Here is a 20,374-nt window from a genome sequence, read left to right on the forward strand (position 1 = left end):
TGGGAGAAAACTTTTGCAATCTACCCATCTGACAAAGGGCTAATATCCAGCATCTACAAAGAACTTAAACAAATTTACAAGAAAAAAACAAACAACCTCATCAAAAAGTGGGCAAAGGATATGAACAGACACTTCTGAAAAGAAGACATTTATTCAGCCAATAGACACATGAAAAAATGCTCAGCATCACTGGCCATCAAAGAAATGCAAATCAAAACCACAATGAGATACCATCTCCCACCAGTTAGAATGGCGATCATTAAAAAGTCAGGAAACAACAGGTGCTGGGAGAGGATGTGGAGAGATAGGAACACTTTCACACTGTTGGTGGGACTGTAAACTAGTTCAACCATTGTGGAAGACAATGTGGCAATTCCTCAAGGGTCTAGAACTAGAAATACCATTGGACCCAGCCATCCCACTACTGGGTATATACCCAAAGGAATATAAATCATGCTGCTATAAAGACACATGCACACGATGTTCATTGAGGCACTATTCACAATAGCAAAGACTTGGAACCAACCCAAATTTCCATCAGTGATAGACTGGATTAAGAAAATGTGGCACATATACACCATGGAATACTATGCATCCATAAAAAAGGATGAGTTCATGTCCTTTGTAGGGACATGGATGAAGCTGGAAACCATCATTCTCAGCAAACTATCGCAAGGACAAAAAACCAAACACTGCATGTTCTCACTCATAGGTGGGAATTGAACAATGAGAACACTTGGACACAGGAAGGGGAATATCACACACTGGGGCCTGTCATGGGGTGCGGGGAGGGGGGAGGGATAGCATTAGGAGATATACCTAATGTAAATGACGAGTTAATGGGTGCAGCACACCACCATGGCACATGTATACATATGTAACAAACCTGCACATGGTGCACATGTACCCTAGAACTTAAATTTAAAAAAAAAAAAGAGGCACTGGTCGATGCTGTCACTAAATTATATATATATGTGTGTGTGTATTTTATAAATATTTATTTATTTATATATATATATATATATTTTTTTTTTTTTTTGAGACAGAGTCTCACCCTGTCACCCAGGCTGGAGTGCAGTGGTGTGATCTTGGCTCACTGCAACCTCCACCTCCCAGGATCAAGCAATTCTCCTGCCTCACCCTCCCAAGTAACTGGGGTTACGGGTCCATGCCCCCACACTGGGCTAATTTTCATATTTTTAGTAGAGATGTGGTTTCGCCATGTTGGCCAGGCTGTTCTCAAACTCCTGACCTCAAGTGATCCACCTGCCTCAGCCTCCCAAAGTGCTGGGATTATAGGTGTGAGCCACCACGCCCAGTCACTAAATATATTATTATTATTACATACTGACCATGTGTTTCCTCATCCACAGAGAATATATTTCTCCAGCATTATTTTATACATTTTGTTTACTGTTTTTATTATACTCAATCTGTTTTCATCATTCTGTATATAAAATGTTATAATCCCACCATTTCATCCATCCCTGATGCTCCTAAAGATTTCCTAACCCAGCAGTAGTAGTTTCCATTAGTTTCTACTAATTTACTCCTTCTACCAAGACTATGAAAGGAAAATGGAATCAGGATACTTACTTGCCACCAATCATTCTATCCATTTTTTTATGCTTTTAGCATTTATATATCTAATATACATATAAATACTTGGGGGCTATACTTTTCTACAAAACTGTTAATTTGCTGTCTAGATGGATGGATGATTTTGCCATGCCCAACACACCATCTTCATCCAATACACCACTAAATCCTCTTCTCGTGTCACTACTCCCTCCACTGCCTGCCACCATAACCCTAGCAAGGTCTGTGTCAAATTGGGTCTCATGCTTCCTCTGCACTTATCAACTTTCTCCCAGTTTTTAGGTTAAACCCTAAACTGCCACTTAACAGATTCACTACACACAGAGCTCATTTTCTGGCCCCCACATTAATGCAACACCTCAATGCACCATTATGTTTGCTGAACAAACCTCAGATTCTTTTGCAGTCTACACAGTAACACTATTATAAGTTTTGTTCCCTGCCTCCCAGCTTCTTTGAACTAGGACTGAACTTACTGATTTGATTCCTACAATGGAAACAGGAATGACATGGTAGGGAAAAAAGAACAATCCACACCCCTTCTAAAGTTTTTTGAGATGTATTTTAAACAATGACTAAAAATATATCTTAAATTTAACTATGTAAAAAAAAACAAAACAAAAAAAATCCAATGCAGATTCCAAAAGTCTAACAAGAAAGATGAGTTTATTTTTAAGATACGTAATGCTCTTAATTCTTTAATATTGTATTCTTCTTCTACTTGAGACAGCACACTACTAATACAGGTGATGTCACATCAGAATCTCCATCATTCTTCATCAATGGCATATTATCAAGCGAAACCATGGGGCTGTTTATGATGGAAGTGCAAAGATTCTTACTAGGATGTTTTCAGGATGAGAGATCTCTTCAGACTTCCTTGAAGTTGTTTTCCAAGGCTGCTGCTAACCAAGTAATGTTCTGGTGACCCCAAGGTGTCAGTCATAGCTATTCAAAGCCTAGAGGTCCTCTCTGAACCAAAAATGGTCATTCCAAAGCAATAAAGATAATAAAGAACAGACAATCTGGAATTTATGTGGCAAACATTCAATAAGAATTTGGCAGTTGGCTTCTCAGAGTTTGTTTCCCTTTAGAAATAAAGCTTAAATCAGTGACTATGCCATTTACAGTTTAAATGGCCCAGCCTGTAAGATGGCTATACTAACAATACCAACGGTGCTAACAATTCTATTGAGCTTGATTACCATTTATAACACTGAGGGAAATTTTCATTGAGAATCTCAGTGTGGAACTTCTCTCCCAGTTACTGTTCTAGGATCCACATGTTTCCCTGCCCCTCTACTAGACTACCAATCTGCTCCCCACTGACCCATGCCATTGTCATGAACACACTGGCCAGGCAGAGGAAAAGGAAGACTTCTCCATGACCTGGAGCTCCACTCTGGTGGACAAAACCTATAGGAACAAGGACTCCTGGCAGTTGATGAACTGGGTTATCAGCTGGGAGATAAAGATAACAGCAGCAGGCCTGCGATCTCTGAGCTTGTGTAGTACTGGCAGTCACAGCTACCAGCTACTGAACATACGTTAGTGCCAGACTCTATGCCACATATTTTAAATGCACTGTCTTGTGACTTGTCACCAGGTAGTATTATACCTATTTTATACATGAAGAAATTAAGGATCAGTGAAATGAAGCAATGTGCCAAGGTCTGTCTGACTCCAAAGCTCATGCATGCTTTTAAACACTACACCTAAATGTGCTGCTATCTCTAGCAAGTTGTCTCAGCAGCAACAAGTGAAAAGAAAAAGGGAAAAAAAATTCAGCAGTAAAGAGGATGGGTGTGTAAAATACTATCACTGAAGAAGTAGATGTTTAGACTGTGCCTAAGAATAGGAATGGGCATTTTAGGCTTGTTTTCCATGATTTAGATCAAGCTTGTCCAACCCACAGCCCCCAAGCCGCATGCGGCCCAGGACGCTTTGAATGCCCAATATAAATTCATGAATTTTCTTACAATATTATGAGATTTTTTTTGTGATTTTCTTGTTTAGCTCATCAGCTATCTTTGGTGTTGCTGTATTTCATGTGTGGCCCAAGACAATTCTTCTACTTTCAATGTGGCATGGGGAAGTCAAAAAATTATCTAAATTTTAGATAATGTTTTAGAAAAATAAAATTGATTTTCACTAAAATGCTTCAAAATTAATTCTGTTTCTGGTCATAAGGAGTCACATCAGAATAAATGATGTTAGAAAAGACCCTAAAGCTTAGAATTAATTACTATGGTGACCTTAATTATTTGAACAAAAGAAAATTATATGTAAGCTAAAACTGTATTGTTTTTACATCAATAAAACCATTTTCTTGGCTGAAATTACCCAAACCAAGTATCTGCCATGCATTTAGTGATATAAGTAAATGCCCCCCCATCCAGAAGAGGAAATACACACACTCACAAAACACACTCAAGCGCACACAAACACCTGCTACTTTATGACTTGTTTGCTACCCTTGTTAACTGAAACAGAGGAAAAACTATGTCGGACTTAGAGGGAGGAGCGTTTTGCAAGTAGGTAATTTCTTTCAAGAACTAACTTTTCTCAAGCTAGGCATCCGGCAAAAAAAAAAAAAAACGAATCTTCTAAAGCATAGTCCTTACCCTCTTCACCCTTCTTTCCTAATATGCAGACCTAACCAGTTGTCAACAGGACCTTTCCTAGGAACCTCATACATCTCTAAATGTATATCTTCTCCCTCAGGATATTACTTTACCTGTAAATGTCCCTATATGCATCTTCATGGCTGAAACTAACTCCCTACAAGATTACATTTGGGACATTATTTTCTAAGCAGACTCAATCGTCTTTATAAAACTACCCTTGAGACACCTCACACACTCAGAAAGGTCAGCACTTCCTCCAACAATCACATCTTAGAGGCTGATGCTAATTTCAGGATACAGCCTTGCTTCCTTTCTGTTCTCAATAATTTCTACAGAGATCAAATCTGTATGTTTATTCTGTGTTGCCATGCTCAGAAGCCCAGAATGCTGTTCTCTCAGTGAGCCTGTCACAGCATCTGCAGCGTATTCTCTGCTGAGGTTATATAATGACAGACTAACCCATGCAACAGGGAAGACAGTAGGCAGGAGTGACAATCCAAAAAAATGTAAATCATTCCCAGGAATCTCTCTCCAGGACTTTGAACCATAAAGAATGATAGTTTTACCTTAAATAATCAATGTGTATATCAGTAGCTCTAAGGATGGGGAGGAAATCATCTAATAATAATATGATCATATTCAGGGATTCTTGCAAATCCCCATTGAAAAATCCTGTCCCATTACCAGGTTACAAGAGTGACATCTAGTGGACTCATGTTAGAATGACAACAAGAGTCTAAGGAAAACAAATCACCTGTGCACACTTCTTGTTAAAATGCAGATTCTGGTTCATTAGAATGAATCTATTACTTCTAACTTCCAGGTGATGCCAATGCTGCCACTCCATAGACTACTCAGAGTCACTAGGACCTACAGCACTTTGCACCTGCTTTCACCATCAGGAGAGAAAGAGGAAGGGGCACTTGAGAGTAAATACTTTCCAGGTGAAAAATAGGCCAAATGAATTATTAATATAATTTTGTATAATGTTCCTATTTCACTAGCACCACTCAGCACGCACACATACCATTTCCTGTCTGGGCAGGGTCCCTGAAGCAGTACTCCTTTTCCTAAATGCCAGAAGCAAACTTAAGAAGGAAACAGTCTACTTCACAGCCATACTTATACATGAACATGATTTGTTCAAGTCTCCAGTACAGATTCACTTCGGTACTTAACATCTTACAGGCTTTCTACCATTGTTATATTATTTGCCTAATATTAAACTACAATAGTAATTGGTACCACATCAGAACTCAGTTATTTTCCCCCCAGGCAGTCTGCACCTGAACTGAGATCTATCAGAGTACTTGTATTGGTGCTAAGCATAGCTACTCAGAATTTCAACAAGATTTGCACTGGACACCCCTAGGAACAAAATAGGACATGTAACTACATGCAAATCCAACGGTTTCCATAAACTAGTCCTGTGTGATTTATTTGAGCTAAAGAGCCCTGACCTCCACACAGAGCCACCAGGCTAGACTCTTAGCTGTGAGGTAATGTGTGTGTCCCTTCAAAGAGGAGCTATGCCAGGCCTCATCCAAACTCCTCCCACATAGGCCTCCAACTTGGGTAGATTTGAACCCATTCTTTGGTTTTAGGTCCACAGTTCTAGGAACGACAACAATGATTTCCAGCACTGAAGGAAATCAGTCTCTTTTCTCCAAAACACATACACATACACACACATACACACACACATACACATGTACAAAACCCACTTTCTTGTTCAATAAAGTCCTTCAGTACAAGATGATCGATCTAGGACGAGTAATGAGTTTTAAGCAGTGGAACCCCTGTTTCAAAGAACTACCAGAAGGTGAAATTGTTCTGGTTGAAATGGGGTGGGAATACTTAGAAAACTGTCTACTTGGTTTCTTCCCAGGCTATCCCCCTCCCTAGGCCCTGGAATACTCCTCCTCATGTCTCAAATATTCCTTCCCATCCCAGCTCTGTCTCCACCCTACCAACCTCCAGAAATACAGTTTGAAAACCAGAAACAATGAGTCTCACAACAGCTAAAACCATCCCCAACTCCTATACTGCTCAAGGACAGTACTGTTCTCATTAAATAGATGGAACTATTAATAGGTAGAGTTGCTTCACTACACCATCACTTACTTATGATCCTAATACAATTTTAGCATATGCGACCAAAGGATTTATTCAAAAGATGTACAACCTGAAGGAAATTTGCTTTTAAGTCATAAATAAGGATCCCTATGATGAGTAAACAACAGAATTGTTTATACCTCTTCAATTGCTCTTGGCAGTCCTAAAGGGGAAATTATGTAGAGGAAAAGGTCACATAATTATTTCTCAAAAGTAGGATAAAGATAGAAAATGAAACTAAACATGCAGCATTGTATCATCTGCCTGTACAGTACAATGGGCTCAAGTCCCCCTGCCTCAGTTAGAATCCCAGTTATACCATGGACTTGTGACCCTGCACAAGTTATCTAAACTCTCTATGCCTCAGTTTCCACACTTGAAAGTGGAGATAATAACAATAACTATTTTAAGGGCTGTTGTAAATATTGATTTAATATATGTAAGATATTTAATAACATAGTATTCATAAATGTTACATCTGATAATTATTACAATGATTAAGATAATATTAATAGGACTAATAACTGAATATTCAAAATGGCCTTTAATTCTTTTAGTTAATTTTAGCAAAATATGTTAGGCATACAAAATATAAAAACACATTAGTTATGCACATATATTAAGAGTACAAGAAAAGTTGAAAAAATTCTAAAGGAATTAGAGATTTATTACTTTTACTTTCCTTGCACCACCTTCTATTTTACCTCTTAGCGAAACACATTTAAAACACTATATGTCAATTAGAGGGAATTCTGAGTTTAAAAAATCATAATAGTCTTTGAACAGTTGTAAGTGCATTTAGTCTTTGTGTAATAGTCACCCTTGGACATCATGTTACCTTATTTACGTTAACTTTAGAAATTTTGTTTTAAATCAAAGACAGCCAAATCTTTTCTAAGAAGTAGTCCAGAGGGTGGCAGCTATTATGCCACTAGCTGGCACATCTGCCTTAATTTTACCTGCTCCTGGACTGCCCAGTGACCTATATTCTTCAGACTGTGGCAACCTCCTGGCCAACTGGTTCCAAAGTAACCAGGATCTTCAAACAAAAGATTTTGTTTTGCTTTAACAAGAATCCCAAATCCGTAAGGATCAAGGCATACACAAGTATTAAGGCAAATATTCAAAAGCCACGTGGCCAAAAACTTTAGAACTAAAGGGGCTGGGGGTTCGTACAATCCATGCCTTAATTTACCAGAAAACCAACTTTTGAATATTCTTACTTGTCAGTGCTAATTTATCAAAAGTTGGTAGAAGCCTGAAATGTAATCTAATGTATTTGCTATCACCTACTCTTTCGTTCCCAATAAATCTCCAAATATTTTTTAATGGGTAAGCATTATCGACATTCTTTGCAATTTTAAGGTTATAAAAACAAGCCTTTAAAATATTCTATTTCCTTCACTTTTTAAAACCAAAAGAAAAATCTCCACAATTTTTTGCTCTTACAAAGGTGAGTATATATTTTTTATAAAGGTAGATTCCCATCTTGTGGGCTTCTCAGAGATTACTCCTGAAAATCATTTTTGTCATGGTTCCTTTTGTTAAGTATGAATCTATACCCAATCTCAATTAATTAAACCATTCAATAAACTAGAAGCCTTACTCCCTTTAACAACTGAGTGATGTTGCCACACATGATTCTCCTCAAACTCTATTAATTTTAATAATGCTATATTTGGACAATGAGCTGAAGGCTACAATTTCCGAAAAAGTTCTACGAAGAGTTTTTTTTAAAACAAAATTACCACAGCGTGTTGCCCTCTTTTCTTCTCTAAAAAATGAAAAGACATTAAGCTAAAAATCCCATAAAGTTTAAGAAAGAAATTCAGCTCTGTTTATTTATTTACTCTGCCCCTAAGCTTCTATGGGTAGTTTTCAGAGAGACTATTTCATATTTTCATAGAAACTACTATTCACAAAAGCTATAATTATTAGTTCAACACACCAATAATAACAGGAGCCACCTTTTATTGAGGGCTTACTAGAGTCAGATGCTGCACAAAACACTTAGTACAATGATCTCTTTTAATTCTCCAGGCCTGTCTGACCCCAAAGCTCAGGTTCTCCCAACTTTGCCTGCTATATTGCCTTTGAGTCCCTTGAAATCAAGGGCCCAGTTCTTCCTCATTTGGAGGCTTTCAGGACTAAAACACTGCCTCCCCCACAGGGGACTCAAGAAATTATTTTTTAATTGGTTTGTCAAGAGTCATTTGAAAGCAATGTACTGAAACCATGGTAGGGGGAAACCTACACTTGCCCTACAGCTCATAATTCAAAGATACTTCTGTAGCAAGGCCAGTTATTAGGTTTGGTACCCACTAGAATCATAATAAATTTGACATTTGTTAAAGAGATAATGGAAACAGATTAGAAGAATTCTAGATTCTGCCAAAAAAAAAAAAAAAAAAAAAAGACACACATCCACAATGTATCCAGCTTAGTTTGGATACAGTCAGAAAAGAAATGTTTGCTTTTGTTTTTTTGTTGTTGTTTGTTTTGTTTTGTTTTGAGATGGAGTTTTGCTCTTGTCGCCCAGGCTGGAGTGCAATGGTGCAATCCTGGCTCACTGCAACCACCACCTCCTGGTTTCAAGTGATTCTCCTGCCTCAGCCTCCCGAGTAGCTGGGATTACGGGCACGCACCACCACGCCCAGCTAATGTTTGTATTTTTTAGTAGAGACGGAGTTTCACCAGGTTGGCCAGGCTGGTCACAAACAGAAACAAGTTTTAAAACCTTAAATCCATGGTTCCTATTTATTCTAGAACATAACTGCTAATGTCTCTAGGCTTCCCTTTCATGAAACTAAAAGAAGAATAAGCAAAAATTTTATAAATACATATATACATGTACATATACATATATCTCCCAGCTACATAGTACATGTCCAGTGGTAACCAGCATGATTATTATTACTATTATTACTAATACAACAATTATTTTAAACATGTGATAGAATTATATGCCTGTTTACACCTTCACATTTTAGTGCCTTAGTGTAACTATGGTAAAATAAATAAATAAAAAGTCACACAAGAAGAGACAGATGTATATCATTTACATTTTGACTTTTTAAAAAAAATCCTTAACATGGGTTTAAGAAAAAAAAAAGAAAAAGATTCCCAATGTTACCTAATCTGCCATGATTTAACAGCACTTTGACATTTTTCTAAGGAATGATAGCAAAGTACTGCATATCTTCAAACTTGGAATTTACTGCCTGTCTGAGTCTCTGCTTCTGCCAAATTAAATATACAGTATAATGTCCCCACCAGAAATAACATAGCACAGCTTCCTGCTCTACTCCTTGGTTGAATAAGCCCAAACTGGAACAAGGAATATGTTATTTTATTTAATCATGTAAATAATTGTTTTCTTCAACCTCCTGAGTTAGAAGCTACTTCAGAAGAAAAGTTTAGAAGAAATTACCATGTGAATTATCAGGCCATTTAAAGGAAAATTCCATTGAAAGTCTCATGAAAGAGCATAAAAAAAGAATTATCATTAATGAACTACTCAGAAAGTCAACTACCCCTAGCTATTGCATACCACCTGAACTCCTGGGGTCTCCCATTGGTCTGCAAAGCACAGACCACATCATAGAATAGACAGTAGAGGGCTTCCATCCAGCAATCACCCAAAATTTTTTGGAAGAGTCCTGTATAGTAGCACATACAGAAATAGGATAGTATTTGAAAAAGACATTGCTTGGGAATCAAAGAAAGGTTGGTGGGCTTTTTTTTTGGTGGCTCATGCCTGTAATGCCAGCACTTTGGGAGGCCGAGGCAGGTGGATCACCTGAGGTCGGGAGTTCGAGACCAGTCTGGCCAACATGGTGAAACCCCATCTCTATTAAAAATACAAAAATTAGCCGGGCGTGGTGGTGTACATCTGTAATCCCAGCTACTTGGGAGGCTGAGGCACAAGAATTGCTTGAACTTGGGAGGTGGAGGTTGAAGTGAGCCGAGGTTGCCCCACTGCACTCCAGCCTGGGCAACAGAGCAAGACTCTGTCTTAAAAAAAAAAATTATATATATATATATGATCATCTGCTTATCCTATGAAGTATAATACAGGTGACAGAGGACATAAAATGCAGATGCAATGCCCTTAGGCAAAATATGGAAAGGGACACTTTCTCTCTTGTGACAGGAAGGAATGCAGTGATCTATATATAGGTTCAAATGCAAGAGTTTGGGAGGTACAGTAGAGAAAAGATAAGGTAGTTCTCTTCTGATTGCATTAATTTTAAGTGGAATAAGAGACAAAGTCTTTAAGGATGAGGAGAGATGGAAAGATCTTAGAGAAGAGAAGGAGTGAGGTAGTCATCTCAGAGGGGGAGAAAATAAATTACCTAGGTGAAGATGGCAGGATTTCTGGGTAAGCCTGAGGAGCCACTTGAGAGAGATGGCCATGGATTGGGAGGGAGATCATCAGCAAAGTAGCATATTTTCTTCTGGCCATATCCACCACTTGACTGCAGGCCAGGAATAGATGAACTATTAAGTCTATCCGCACTGGGATTTTGCCAGTTGAGTATAAAGGCAAAGGTGTAGTCATTGATAATAATAGTCTAAGGCCGCGAGCAATGGCTCACAGCTGTAATCTCAGCACTTTGGGAGGTCAAGGTGGGAGGATCACTTGAGTTCAGGAGTTCAAGACCAGCCTGGGCAAGATGATGAGACCCTGTCTCTAAAAAAAATTTTTTAAATAGCTGGGCATGGTGGTGTGTGCCTGTGGTCGCAGCTATTACTCGGGAGGCTGAGGTGGGAGGTTTGCTTGAGTTTGAGGCTGCAATGTGCTATGATCACACCACTACCCCAGCCTGGACAACAGAGAGAGACTCTGTCTCTAAAAAAATAATGATAATAATACATTCTAGATCTGGAAACTGAGTGCTCCGACTAACAGCATGAACATCACCTTGAAACAGAATCTGCATCTTAACAAGACATCCAAATGATTCACATGCACTTTAAACCTTGAGAAACACCAAGCGAATCGGAGTGGGAGCCAAGTGAGAACAGAAAAGGATCATTACAACAGAGAAGAGGTTAAAGAAAGGAGAGACTGGACTGTTGCAAGGGTCCTCTATGTGGATTTTACAGCCACCAAGACTGATGACAGGAGAAATGACTGGGTCAAAAGAAGGGAGATTAACAGAGAATGGGAAAATTGTCTAGGTGATAACAGATGGCCAAAAGGCTTGGAGTTCTGGTTGTAATTGAGGCAAATGGGTATAAGGAGTGATGGGACTCATTCTGGTAGTATTTTATTTTATTTTATTTGAGACAGGGTCTCATTTTGTCACTCAGACTAGAGTACTGTGGTGCATTCACAGCTCACTGTAGCCTCAACCTTCCAAGTCAGGTGGGAGGCTCAAGCAATCCTCCCACCTCAGCCTCCAGAGTAGCTGGGACCATAGGCTTGTGCCATCACGCCTGGTTTCTTCTTCTTTTTTATTTGAGAGACAGGGTCTCGCTATGTTGCCCAGGCTGGTCTCAAACTCCTGAGTTCAAACAATCCTCCCGCATCAGTAGTACTGGGATTACAGGCGTGAGCCGCCATGACTGGCTCTGGTAATCTTTTTAAGGAAAGGTTATAGTCTTATTCTCAAGACTGGCCTCTTGGGCAATTTACCCTGTCACGAGGGCAACACTATAGCTGAAGGAGTTGTGGTTTTACCAGGAGCACAATAAACTGTGAGCTCCCTCAATTCCTGCTGCCAAAGGAATGAGCTGGGGGGACAGATGGTCTCATCAGAAACACAGTCTAGTGGGCTTCTATTAGATCCTCACATCAGCTTGCCCCTTGGGAAGGGATTCACTGTATATCAAAACTAAATCATTAAGCACTTAGTATAGTGGTAGCTACCCAAAGATCTGTGGGCACAAAGACTGTGCCTGCACTAGAGAGCATAAAAACTCATAGAAGACTAGAAAAATTCATTTCTCTTGAAAAAGAGAAGAGAGACAAGGGACCTCTGAAGCCAGAAAGGAGAAGGGAGAGAGAGAGAGAGAGACAGAAGATGGGGAGATTCTTATGCTATTCAGGACAGTGAAACTCCCTGGTAACAATCAAAGGATATGGTTAGAAAGGTGAGGCCTCCTGTTGTAAGACTGGGTACATTTCATCTATAAAAAAACACTGCTCTTAAAATGTAAGAACAGATGGTGAGGACATGGAGAAAAGAGAATGCTTATACCCTGTTGGTGTGAATGTAAATTAGTACAACTTCTATGGAGAACAGTATAGAGATTTCTCAAAGAACTAAAAAATAGAACTACCATTCAATCCAGCAATCCCACTACTGGATACCTGCCCAAAGGAAAAAAAATCAAGATCTCAAAAAGATACTTACATTCATATGTTTATCACAGCACTATTCACAATAACAAAATCATGGAATAAACCTAAGTGCCTGTCAACAATGGACTGGACAAAGAAAATGTGGTATATCTATACCATGGAATACTACTCAGACATAAAACAAGAGTAAAATCATATCGTTTGCAGCAACATGGATGGAATTGGAGGCCATGATCTTATGTGAAATAACTCAGAAACATTAAGTCAGGCTGGGCGCGGTGGCTCTCGCCTGGAATCCCAGCACTTTGGGAGGCCAAGGTGGGTGGATCACCTGAGGTCAGGCATTCGAGATCAGCCTGGCCAACATGGTGAAACCCCGTCTCTACTAAAAATACAAAAATTATCCAGGCATGGTGGCACAGGCCTATAGTCCCAGCTACTCGGGAGGCTGAGTCAGGACAATCACTCGAACTCGGTAGGCAGAGGTTGCAGTGAGCTGAGACAACACCACTACACTCCAGCCTCAGCAACAGAGCAAGACTCTGTCGAAACAAAACAAAGCATAACAAAAATGGCTGGGCACGGTGGCTCATGCCCATAATCCCAGCACTTTGGGAGGCCGAGGTGGGCAGATTACTTGAGGTCAGGAGTCTGAGACCAGCCTGGCCAGCATGGCGAAACCCTGTCTCTACTAAAAGTACAAAAAATTAGCCAGGCGTGGTGGTGTTTGCCTGTAATCCCAGCTACTCAGGAGGCCGAGGGGGGAGAATCACTTGAACCAGGGAGGCGGAGGTTGCAGTGAGCCGAGATCGCACCACTACACTCCAGCCTGGGTGACAGAGTGAGACTCCACTTCAAAAAAAAAAAAAAGAAGAAAGAAAGAAAAAAGAAAAGAAAAAGAAACAGCAAGTCAAATGCTGCATGTTCTCACTTATAAGTGGGAGCTAAATAACATGTACCCACGGACATAGAGAGTGGAATAATAGACACTGGAGACTCAAAAACATGGGAGGTGGAAGGGGAATGAGAGAGGAGAAAGTACCTATTGGATATGACATACACTATTTGGGTGATGACTGCACTAAAAGCCCAGGCTTCACCACTACATAATATTTGCATGTAACAAACCTGCACTTGTATGCTCTAAAATCTAATTTTAAAATAAGTAAATAAAAATTCCATTTTTTTCCACTATATTCAGCATCACCTGTCCTTGTGAGTGTATTTGTGAATGAATCTTCTATGATATTGGAGACAGTAGAGGTCAGTGTGGGTCACAAGCAAAGGAGGACATGGAAATGAAGGTTCCTAGAAGGTTGAAGAAATTTGGGCGAGAGTTTTAGACAGATGCAGGCTATGAAATTAAAAGAATTATCACGTTTTCCATGTATGTAAAGGGCAGTGGCCCCACTGACAACTATGTTACATAATAAAATATATTCTTTTTGAAGACCAGCTATCTGCTTTCTCTGCACCCTCCTCTCCCGTCTCTAAAAGCCTACTGTCTTTAAGTATAATTGTTTAAGGACTGGGAAACATATCTATGCATTAAAAATATTACAGGCTCACGCCTGTAATCCCAGCACTTTGGGAGGCTGAGGCAGCCAGATCACCTGAGGTCAGGCATTTGAGACCATCCTGGCCAACATGGAGAAACCCCATCTCTACTAAAAATACAAATTTAGCCAGGCGTTTTGGCTTATGCCTGTAATCCCAGCTACTCAGGAGGCTGAGGCAGGAGAATAGCTTGAATCTGGGAGGTGGAGGTTGCAGTAAGCCAAGATCGCGCCACTGCACTCCAGCCTGGGTGACAGAGTGAGACTCTATCTCAAACAAAAAAAAAAAAAAAAAAAAAATTAACAAATATCATGTAACTATTAATTCCTTAGGCTAAGTGCTTCTCTGTGGCAGGGTCCACTAGAAATGGGAACAAAAGAAGCAGTGAAATCTAAAACTTTTTTTTAAAAATCTGAAACCTGCCAGACACTGTGGCTCGCATCTGTAGTCTCTGCTACTCGGTATCCCAGCTACTAGGAACACTTGAGCCCAGCAGGTTGAGGCTGCAGTAAGCTATGATCACACCACTGCACTCCAGCCTGGACGACAAAGTGAGAACCAGTCTCATAAATAATAAATAAATACATAAATATCTGAATGCTCAGAAAAGCATCCACCAACATGTTCAACAAGTAGCAAAATTATCTCAGCTCTGTCTACGTTTGTCTAACTTACTTAATCTTAAAAAGCTGGCAGCCAAAGAATAGGGAAGAAAAGGGCATGAGTGGATAATCAATCTGAGAAGTTAAGAACTGCATGCTTATAAAATAACACACAAAACAAGGATCACTACTTTTCTGAAATTTACATGCCGTGCATTTGAGGTATACCATCTTTCAGACAGGGTTCAACAAGAATGGAGGAGAGTGAGCTAGGCACCTTAAGTAACTCCTGTGACCATCAGAGTCTTCCATTATAGACAGTCCAAAACTCAGACAACTCAACTTAGATGCAAAGTTTTCTGTAATTATTACAGAAAACTGAATTATAATTCCACTGGCATTCACCCACAAAAATATTCCCCCAATCTATTTTTAAAATTGAAAACAGACCAGGGTCTCTAAGCATATCTAGGACCCATCTTGGTATGCTAGTTTCATTTCAGCTAAATTTGCATTTATTCCTTAATCACAGTGCTGAACTAGTTCTTGGGAAGAGGAAACAAATTAATTCTGGGCTCTTGAGGAAATAACCTGGTAGATTTCTTATTTCTTATAGATAATAAAGCTGTAATCAACTAAAATCAAATAAGTATACTATCCATTTTATGTGAATGGCACAATTCAACAGGAAAAGTACATTTCTATCATTGAAGAACAGACAAACACAGACACAGATACACACACAGAGAGAAAGAGAAAAAAAAAAATCCCATGTCTTTTACTTTCCAAAATAAAAGCCAAGATTCTGAATTTCTTTTCACCGCATAGTGAAATAATTGAGGGCATACCCAGGGTGCCAGAACTCTAGGTGCACATGCCCAGAAGGAATAGCTGAGGTTTATATAAAGCTTCTTAAAATGACATTCCATTTTTTAAATGAGCAAAAAATAAACTATAAACTTTATGCTTGAACGTAGTGAACACCCACCTATGTGATGGGATTTGGAATTACACTAGAGAACCTTCCAACTCAGGAATGCTTTCTTCACATACATAAAAGGCTGAAGGCCAGGCCAGGCATGGTGGCTCATGCCTGTAATGCTAGCACTTTGGGAGGACGAGGCAGGCGGATCACTTGAGGTCAGGAGGTCGAGGCCAGTCTGGCCAACATGGTGAAACCCTGTGTCTACTAAAAATACAAAAATTAGCCAGGCGTGGTGGCACATGCAGGTAGTCCCAGCTACTCAGGAGGCTGAGGCAGAAGAATCGCTTGAACCTGGGAGGTGGAGATTACAGGGAGCTGAGATCGTGCCACTGCACACCCACATAGGCAACAGAGCAAGACTCTGTCTCTAAATAAAAAAATAAAGACTGAAAGCCAGACTTCCATTATTTGAGATGATTTCCCACAGATTCCAACACTGTTCTCTGTTAAAATACCCTTGAGAAAGACCTCCATTATCAATGATAAGTATAAATTTAGTTGATCAGACCCTTGACCTAGGAGCAAGTTTGATGGAGACCCTTGATAGGGGTAGAGTTGATGAAGGGAACTGAAATCACCTTTTCTTATCAAAGGTAGCAGAATCTGAAAGAATACTCAACAAGGAGGCAGGGCACCACAGTTGGAGTTCATCTGCCCAATCTAGGTATCAGATTTCTTATCTGAAAAACAAAAAGACTAAATCTGATGATCTCTAACCAATTCAAAAATGTAATGACTTCTGTGAAATGAAGCAGGTCTGGTTAGAAGTATAGGGTCAGTCACAAAGGGCTAGGAAGTGGGGAAGCAAAATGTCATTAATGGTGGTCATAAAACCAATGGTGGAGACAAAGGGGAAGAACTGGAGAAAACACCTCCACAACTGTAATTACACCTAAAGGTCAACTCAATGTGTTGAAAAGCAGTTCCACAGTGAAATCACAGTAATGCCTCAGGTAAAGGGCCATGAATATAAACAGAGAGGGAAGAATCCTAGGTTCATATTGGGTCAGTGCTTTCCTCAAATTCTGATTTTAAAAAATGGAAAAGAAACTAGTTTTTCCCAAGGAAATAATGTCTTAAAGCTAAAAGGATGATTAGCAGGGTTGATGAATTTCCTGGAAAATGAAAAATGCTGACTTTTTTGTTTTCTCTCAAGAGCACTAACATTGAAATGACTACAGTAAAATTCACTCATTCATTCCACAGATATGTATATAGTACCTAACATGTGCTTCCATTGATTATGAGAAGACATACAATGATGAAAAAGTCACCTCTACTCTTAAGAGCTTGCAATAGAGTACAGAAGATATGCAGATACATTAATAAATACAACAACACATGGTGTAACTGGACAAAGCAAAGGTTAGAGATTGGAAGAAGAGCTAGGTTTTGTTTTAAATTTTATTTTTGAAAGATCACAGTTACTTCACATATTCATTTACACTAGCCAAAGTCAAGAATTTCTAAGGACAAGTTTAGACACTTAATAAAGAACAGCAGCTCCTGAGCCATCTGCTTTGTTCCAAAAATGAAGAACCATCACACGCAAATTTTCATTTTACTTCAATCCTGTGAGAATATTATTGTCAGATGGGGTAGGTAACATTTGTTTTATAACTGACATGGTTAACAAATCATGCTTTATAAAATGGCTACAGTCAGTGCCTCTCTTAGGTGGGAAAAAAAAAAAAAAAGAAAACCATCATATGAGCCCAAAAGTCACTTACTTTCAGCGAGTTCCTTTGATCTGCTTAAGGGTCCTGTTACTAATCTCATACTGATGAAGAAATATGCAAAACAGAACTTAAAGTGAACAACAGAACCTTGTCATAGCCAGACACAGATACATTACAAAAAAAAAAAAAAAACAGCTGAAGGATTTGTGTATAAAAAGACATCATTTTCCAAAAACACATCATATAAAACTGCAAATTACAACAGCCCAACCCTAGACTGCTGTAGTCTTACCTGGTAAGGAACAATACTGCCATGAGCTGTACCCCAGCGTTTTGCTTCCTTTTGACCAATAAGATAATTTGCAGCTATGTGAGACAAACACGCCACCTACCAGGAAAAAAAGTAAATAAATAAAATAGAACAGCTAGTTTATCTATACTCATAAGGAGAATGTTATATTATGAAAGTAATTTCACTTCATCTCATTGTAGAAGAAAAAAACCTGTCCATCAAGTTAGAAAATATACAGGCATTTGTACTTTTATCACACAAATGAAGAACGGTATTACATTATTGCATGAGACTAAGTAATAGTCAATTGAGAAATATAAATACATAAACGTTCAACCCCTAAAAAGATTATCTGAAAGCAGAGGTTGACCAAGCAGACGGAACCGTGGTCCGGCCTTTATCCTCAAACCCATGGCAATATACATCAGCAACTCGTACATTTTTTTCTCCTCTGCATGTATCTCCTTTTATTTTGCACCAAGATAATACAAAGAGAGCCTGTGTCATCACTGAGTAGATGAATCAAAGCCAGGAACCACATTCCTCTAAATTTCTGATGACACAGAAAAGTAATAATAATAAACCTCCATTTTATTTAAGTCAGTTTAGCCAGGTTTTCTGTTACTTTCTGCCCAAAGCATTCTGACACAAAAGATCAAGATTATTTGACTTTTTAAAATTAATTAGTGGATCATCCTCATTTAAAGAAACATTACTGTACCTCTCCCAATTTGTTCCTAGCCCCATGTGCTCACTGTCATACTCAATTCAATTTTTGAGAACTGCAGATCTATTAAAGGGGTCATCCAAAACCTTAGAGTCAATTTCTGACTACTGTAGTATTTCATGGACAGATCTTGACAAATCTACAATAGTTCAACTCAATATGACGATAATATGAAGATAATGAATTGATTCCTGGTGATCTGCCACAAGGATCTTATGTTCCAATGAATACTTATGGCTCCACCACCGCAGAACTATGGAAAGGAGGTGATCAAATGATTTTCCATGGATTCCAGAAAAGAATAAAAAGTGGTTCAGGCCACATGACATAATCATGATATAGCATCGGCTTGCTTTTCCCTTTCTAGATCGTCAGATGCGATTGGAAAACCTACCAAGCCAGTCATTAAAACATACTCCAAATTGAGATTGGCTCCTGGAACAACTCAAGGCATGATTTTTCAGGCCTTTTCTTGCCCCCTACCTAGCACAGCAGCTGTGCTTCCTACAAGAAATATCAATAGGACTCAGTCTGGATGAATCACCTTGCTGTTGCAGCCATTCTCCTTTACTTTATTCTTGGGACTCAAACTCACTTTTATGTTCATTTATTGCTCTGTCAAATTGGAACTGCCTGTGGCAGCTGGTTTGGCTGTACAGACCAGGTGGCAAAACTAATAAACTTTGAGTCATCCACTTCTGGACTTCCATCTGGTCTTGGGCATTTGAACCATGGAGCATTCCAGGGCTGCCCGGGGCCTCCTAGTGCTAATCACCATTTCACAGATCACTTCCGTGTCTTTCAAAATGGAAAATCAAATCAACATTTTGTAGCAAAAATGTCCTGGATAGGAAGTCCAGACATGGACGGTTGAAACCTGGATGATTTCTAATCTCTGTCGACCTCTAAATAGTTCCATGACTGTGGGTATATAATTTACCTTCTTTGATCTTCTGATACATTCTCTATAAAGTCTTGGGCATTTCAGCTAAACCAAAGGTTTTCAAATTTTTTTTTAAAAAGCAGAACTCTCATATTCAACCAAATAATATATGAAATCCGAATATATAAATATGTAAGCAGATAATATTTCAAGTGCTCTGGATGAAGCAGAAGCAGTCCTGCAACACCACCCAGGCAGCATGAACACAAAACACAATTTGCAAAACAGTAAGTAATCTTCAATGTGCTTACAAGGCAAATGTGTATACACTTCAGGATTATTCCTCTTAACAATCTGGCAGATAAAAAGAAACGAGGGGCTGGGAGCAGTGGCTCACACCTGTAATCCCAGCACTTTGGGAGGCCGAGGCAGGTGGATAACCTGAGGTTGGGAGTTCGAGACCAGCCTGACCAACATGGAGAAACTCCATCTCTACTAAAAATACAAAATTAGCCAGGCATGGTGGCATATGCCTGTAATCCCAGCTACTTGGGAGGCTGAGGCAGGAGAATCGCTTGAACCCAGGAGGCGGAGGGTGCAGTGAGCTGAGATCACACCACTGCACTCCAGCCTGGGCAACAAGAGTGAAATTCGGTCTTAAAAAAAAAAAAAAAAGACACAAGGGATGCAATAGGAGTTATTTCCCATGACACCCCTTCCTGAAATTGGAGACATTTTCTGACTTCTCAGGTCTCTTTTCAGATCTAGCTATGCTGTTATTCTTTTTATTTATTTTTTCATTCAAATAAATCATGGCAAATGTCACTCTCTAAGGGGCTCTGTTGCTACTGAAGGCCAAGAATTCAAATTAGTAAAGGTTATTCTGTGCCAGTAGTCAATTACAAAAGGCTTGTTACTTCTACTTCTCTAATTTCAAAGTCAATAGACCAACATCATCAAGGGCTGCATGAGGTGCTGAGGTGGCTGGATGATTACAG

General features: G+C 39.3%; 1 protein-coding gene across 5 annotated transcripts in view; it reads right to left on the minus strand.

Annotated features, from left to right (window-relative positions):
- The window catches only part of SUGCT (succinyl-CoA:glutarate-CoA transferase), a 735,535-nt gene that overhangs the window by 536,440 nt on the left and 178,721 nt on the right, over positions 1 to 20,374 (minus strand). For all 5 annotated transcript variants that reach the window (XM_054497215.2, XM_054497218.2, XM_063667374.1 and 2 more), the window contains one exon: positions 17,767 to 17,862. In XM_054497215.2, the coding sequence (XP_054353190.1) occupies positions 17,767 to 17,862 (96 nt within the window). The remainder of the gene's footprint in view (positions 1 to 17,766; positions 17,863 to 20,374) is intronic.

Source organism: Pongo pygmaeus, chromosome 6 (assembly GCF_028885625.2).
Source record: "Pongo pygmaeus isolate AG05252 chromosome 6, NHGRI_mPonPyg2-v2.0_pri, whole genome shotgun sequence".
Lineage (NCBI taxonomy): Eukaryota > Metazoa > Chordata > Mammalia > Primates > Hominidae > Pongo > Pongo pygmaeus.